This window comes from Silurus meridionalis, chromosome 3 (assembly GCF_014805685.1).
Source record: "Silurus meridionalis isolate SWU-2019-XX chromosome 3, ASM1480568v1, whole genome shotgun sequence".
In the NCBI taxonomy this organism is placed as follows: Eukaryota; Metazoa; Chordata; class Actinopteri; order Siluriformes; family Siluridae; genus Silurus; species Silurus meridionalis.
This window is the reverse complement of record NC_060886.1, coordinates 4,337,337-4,343,513: the sequence shown is the minus strand read 5'-3', so window position 1 is coordinate 4,343,513 and position 6,177 is coordinate 4,337,337. Positions and strand designations below refer to the sequence as shown.

At 38.5% G+C, this 6,177-nt stretch overlaps 1 protein-coding gene across 1 annotated transcript in view; it reads right to left on the bottom strand.

Moving 5' to 3' along the window:
• LOC124383122 (receptor tyrosine-protein kinase erbB-4-like) overlaps positions 1-6,177 on the bottom strand; it is a 415,468-nt gene that overhangs the window by 100,395 nt on the left and 308,896 nt on the right. Inside the window, exon 12 of the mRNA XM_046845511.1 lies at positions 5,200-5,399. Within this exon, the coding sequence (XP_046701467.1) occupies positions 5,200-5,399 (200 nt within the window). The remainder of the gene's footprint in view (positions 1-5,199; positions 5,400-6,177) is intronic.

The following is a 6,177-nucleotide window of genomic DNA, read 5'->3' as shown; positions in this document are numbered from 1 at the left end:
ATTTCAAAATATACAATAAAAATGCTTTGCAAACAATTTCTAACCCCAAAAAGGTGAATACTGGAAAAATCAAGAAGAGCTAAATTAACATTCATTTACACCCATAATTCCCAATATATCTCCACACTCCCACAACAGACAAACCAAAGAGTGATATGAAGGACTTCTCAACAAGGTAACAGGCAATCAGCCTCGTCTTTTAGATTCGCTTTCTTTATGATATTCTTTCTTTCTTTTAACATCGACTTTCTTGTCCATCCTTCCTTCCTTTACTACTAAAGAATTGTTCTTTCTTTATTAATTTAAAGAATAATTCCTTTCATCTGTTCCTTCAATTGCCAAAATATTTTTTGCTTGTTTATTATATTTAACTTTTAAAAATTGCAACCTAAACAACTAGTTCATCAAAACACCATCACCAAATGTTATGTAGATACAAAATCGTAAATATTTGCCTCACTCTTCTATAAATAGCTAACATCTACAATAATTGACCCTCAGTTTGTGGTCTGAAATTGCCCCAGGTAGAAACCTTGTGAGTTTGAGCACTGACTCAAATGACAGATGTTTTTTTTTTTTTTCTCGCTAAGTGACATTTTACTGAATGACATTTTTCTCTGATGTGTGCCACCACTCTTCTGAAACATTAATAGTCAGGGCAGAATGCTTTCTGTCAACAGGGTAATGATTAACCTCAAAAGGCACTTGTCTACAAGGAAAAAATACAAAAAAAAACAAAAATGCTAGTCTCAGTACAAGGGAAAAAACCTCAAAGATATTCTAGCACTGACATTGCTTTGCATTTAGTGTTTTAGGGCACTTTCACAAGGATTCATTGTCGCAAATACTTTCAATCTGGATAGTGCTGTTCAAACCTCTTGTTTTTTTTCAACACAGTCCAACACGTGCTTTTACTAAGATTTTTTTCTACATCTTATATCAATGGTTATGAATAGTTTAATAAATAAGCCGTCATATGTGTCTTCTAATTACCTAGCTGCATTTCCATTTACTTCTAGATTATGTAAGGGGTGGTTAATGCATTAGACTTTGGCACAGAAGGTCACAAGTTCCAATCCCAGCACCACCAAGCTGCCACTGCTGGGCCCTTGAGCAAGGCCCTTAAACCTCAACTGCTCAGGGGTAAGTCACACTAGATAAGGGCATCTGCCAAATACCATAAATGTATGTTCAAGGTATTTGTGGAGTTTTGTTTCATGTTGTTCTGCCCGATCCTTTTGGTTTGATGTTTGGTTGGTTTTCATGTAGGGCTAAAAGGATTCTTGATTCATTAATTTGTCAGAAAACAATTACGAAAAATGGCCACCCTGTGGCATGTGCACATTTCAAGCCATATGGCATTTTCTGATGCAATTAAACTTTTGCTCAGTTTGTTAGCTTGAAACAACAAAAAACATTTCTCTCAAATGCTTTCAGACTGGCAATTTTAATTCCTGTATTCTCACCTTCCTAGAAAAAAAAGTTGCAAACCCAAGAACCCACCAGGGTTAAATTCTAACAGCAAACTGAATAAACACATGTGAAAGTGCTGATTTACATTTATACATTTTTGGCAGACCCCCTTGTCCAGAGCAACATACAGTTATCATACAGCTGAGCAATTGAGGGTTTAGGGTCCCAAAAGTGGCAGCTTAGTGGTACTGGGATTTGAACACATGGCCTTGCAATTAGAAGTCCAAAAACTTATCCACTGAGCTGCTACATGCAGATAAATTACCAGTGCAGCTTAAGTTTCGGGCTGGTTGTGGGGGGGTCCTAGTATGATCTACTTGTAGTTTTGGCAGGCATTCTGGTGATTTCAGTGGTTTTCTATTTAAAATGGTCAAACTGTAGTTTTGGCAGGGATTCAGGTGATGCTGGGGTGGGTGGGAAAAGACTTAATGGTCAGGTTGTAGTTTTGTTAGGAATTCATGTGATTGTGGAGTGGCTGTGGAGGACCTGAAGTGGTCTAGTTGTAGTTTGGGTAGGGGTTCAGGTGACTTTTGGGGTGGTTGTGGAAAGCTTGAAATGGTCAAGAGGGGAATTCAGCATATATTCAGGTAATTTGAGGGTGTTACTACAGGGGGTCGGGATTAGTCTTGGGTGGTTTTGGAATAGCCCTAATGTAATTTATATTTTTAATGAAAATAACACAAAGGTAAAAAAAAACTATATATGTATATAGTATCCTAACTTACTGAACAATTCTCAACAATGCAAAAATGTAAAGTGCATATATTCCAATTTGGCTTTTAATTTTTATTTATACTTAAAATAAAATCCAGGCTTCCATTCGAAGTGCAAACTGACTGTGAAAGTGCTGATAAGCAACCAGTTAAAAGGGGGACTGGTTTAGAAAACATCAAAGTTTAGAGGCCCATGCAACTGCAAACTCAGTCCCTGATAATGACTCCTGTTGCATCATAACATCTACCATGATAAAAAAACGGGGGGAGAAGCAGAGCCTCTCAGCCTTGCAACGAGTCATAAACATCACTCTGTGCTGAAAAAAAAGACAAAGATGTGAAGAAGGGAGTGCAATTCTCTTTGCCGATTATAGGCTCCACTGGAGGACACGTAGCTCTGAAATGTCAAAAAAAAAACTTTTGCAGCGGTTCCCTGCAATTAATTCCGTTCAATAGTTCACAGGATGACTCGACATTTGCAGAGAATGGGTAATTGGATTGTTGCTGATGGAATTCACAAGTGGGTTTCATGTGCACTCCACCCCAGGGGTCTTCTTTCACTTGTTATTTTTGGCAAAATTGTGCAAAACTTTACCACAAGTCTGAGTGTGCTGCATGGCTGGCACTTTTCAAGGATGGAAGCGACATACAGGAGGAGGAGGAGGAGGAACGATGACTTTGCATGACTCTTTATTGTCTTCTGGTACTTTTGGCCTTTGATCACCTCCAACTGGGGATGGAACTGAGGATTTCTGGTCTCCTGCTTGGCATGATAAAGTGTATTCAAAAAAGCGAGAGAGGGCAAGGAGAGTCCTCCTACTGAGTCACACTCATCTGGTCTAAGAGGACACCAGAGTGTCTCCTCAAGACTGCAGCAGGAGGTAATGGCACAGAGGAGGTCCAGGGGTAAAGAGCTTGACAGCCTAAAACACAAAGTCGCTGACAACAAAGACATTGTCCTCTATGTGAAAATTAGAGATTGACAGGCTTAAGTGGGTGTAGGTGGGATTTTAGAAGAGTTAAGCTCCTTAGATGTAACCACAGACAATTGAGAAATCGTATGGGGGAGAAACATTGGCGTGTCCCAGGTACACCCCCAATTCAGACTTTGAATTTAATCCTATTGTTCTTGCCTTGTTTGGGAGTCGGATGGTATCACAGTCAAGCTAAGCTAAAACTTTACTGTATTTGACTGTAAAAACAAAACAAAAAAATCTTTGGTGTTTCAAAGCCCAATTTCAGCTCTTGTCTCTCTCCTTTGTTATTTTAGTAATTGAGGATTCTACCAATTCATCCATCGATTAATCGAGTAATCGATAAGAAGAACGTTTTTTTTTAATTAAAGAGCAATACTAAATATATAAGAGAAAATAAGACGGGCCTCTAAAATGACCAAGTAACTTATTTCCTTTTTAGAAAAATTTTAATTTTTATTGCTGAAATTGCAAACTTTGTGAAATCTGTGAAAACTAAACCAATTTACTGCATTTAATTCTGATATCATCAATATCAATATACATCAAAATACAAAAAAATACACAAATATATAAATAAAAAATCATAAATAAAAATATAAAAATCCATTTTAAATGACTTTAAATGGTCAATGCTCTGTATTGTATTTTCTTTGTTTTAGTTTGAAATAAATCCAAACTTTGGAAAGGGAAGGGAAATTGGCGACACACATAGCATAAACAACCTTCACGTGTAAGTTGGTGTATGCATGTTTCCAGCCCTGTTTTGTGCGTACGCTATGTTGCAGTAATAATCGTCCGTGGGGAAACATAGTGCTCCTTGTGTAGTTAAATGGACTAAACGAATGATTTGCCTCAATTCTTTTTTGTATTCGAATTACTCAAGTTACTCAGAAAATCATGTCAGCCCTACTAGGATTTGAACTTACTACCTTCATATCCAAAGTTCAATGCCTTAACTAATAAGCTACCACATCATAAAAACAGAACATCAAGGGGTTAGGTAGAGATATGGCTCTTTTGAAAAAGGAATATTACTTCTGATAGCTAAAACTTTAAAGAAAACATAAAGCAATCTGACCTTGAGGGTCATGATGCCATTTATCTTATTTATGAATAAATGAAGATAGCAGTTTGAATGTAGGAGAAAATCCCCATATATTCCATGGACTCCCCACATTGTGATGTCTTGTCCGTTTTATAAAAGTTTGCTTTTCACCCATTGGTTCAACAGTTACCAGAATTCTCCAGACTAGCCACATTACGATTTTGCTGTCAGAACATGTGAATGCATATCTTGGAAAGCACTTGGTTGTGATGTTCTATTCTGTATCCATGATGTAATAGCTTGTCAGCTTTTCACATCTAGAGCCAATTTTGTCTCAGATTCTTATTGAAAAAAACTATACAAAAACCCCAAAGAGATCTGTTGGAGATGAGCGCTAGATCACCTTATCCTTTAAACCATCAGGATACTGACCTTAAGGGTCATGAGGACAAAGTCAAGATAGCAGTTTGAATGTGTGATACCATCATTTATATCCCATAGACACCACACATTGTGGTGACCTTTTCATGAAGGTTGGCTTTTAGGTCCAACAGAATCCTCCAGGTTAGCTATAACATGGTTTGTGATGTCAGAACATGTGAATGCACATCTAGGAAAGCACTTGGCTGGGATTTTCTATTCTGTATTCATGGCCTGATAGCTTGTCAGCTTTGAACATCTGGATCCGGACCCTTCTCATTTACATTTACGGCATTTGGCAGACGCCCTCATCTAGAGCGTCTCATTCATACAACTGAGCAGATATGGGGTTAAAGACCCTGCTCAGGGGAACAAGAGTGTGCCAAAGGCTGGGATTTGCACTCAGATATAAAGTCCAGTGCCTTAACCACTAACCTAAGAACCTTCTCCTTCCATTCTGATTGGTAAGACAGCTCAAATGCAACAGTTTTAGTGGTAAGAACTTATTCAGGCCTCAGTAGATCTTTGTTGTGTGTAAGTGTGAAGCAGGAAGTAGTATCTCCACACTTACTGCACTCTTTGGGGTCCCTGTTGTTGCGGATCAGGGCTTTTTGAGAAGGGATGCGGAAGAGGCTGGTCCAGTTGATGGTGTTGTAGTAGCACAGCTGGCTGTTGTTGCTGATGTAGATATTGCCGGCACTGATCTCACGCAGAGACTGCATCTGCAGCGACGAAATCCACTGCTGCTTGAGGACCAACAGAGAGATTCCACTGAGAGAGGGGAAGACGAGAAATGACAGGAAGGACAAATTAGTCCATGAATATTTCACAGGGATCTGTGTGAGCACACCTGTTGCAGGAGTGATGGAAATTTGATTCACAGCCGGATGAGCTAAGCGGATTTGAAACATACTACAGAAGAATAACAATCAGTAATCCCCTCCCCTCTTTCCTCCATGTCCTTTATTATTCCTTTCTTTTTTTCCTTCACTCCCTATTTCTATTCTTTCATTCATTTCCAGTTTTTCTTATTTCTTTCTCTTTTCCCATGCCTCTCCCCCACCCTTCTCTTTTCTTGTCTGATTCTTTCCCTTCCATCCTTCTTCTTATTACTTACAGTATATTCTCCCTTTCTTCCTCCTTCCTCTCTCTCCTTTTTGTTTCCTACTTCTTCTCTTTCCTTCCTTCTTCTTTATTGCTGTCCATTATTTCCATTTCTTCATGCTACCCTTGCTCATTGTTTTCTCTTCCATCCGTTTGTCCTTCCTTCATTATTTTTCTTCCTTCCGCTCTGTGCTTCCTTATTTTTTCCCTTCCTTTGTTGTTTCCTTCCTTCCTTCCATCCATTATTATTTTCCTATTTTAATTTCTTCATTCCATACCTTCCTTACGTCTTTTTTCTTCTGATTGTATTCCCTCACCATGCTTTTCCTCTTTTCCTTCTTTGTATCTTTTCTCAATTTGGTTTAACTCATAGCATCGCTTCCGACTGTCACATGTGTTATTTTCATTTGTCATGTGCACTTACTGCTTTTTCCTTCTACTCTCT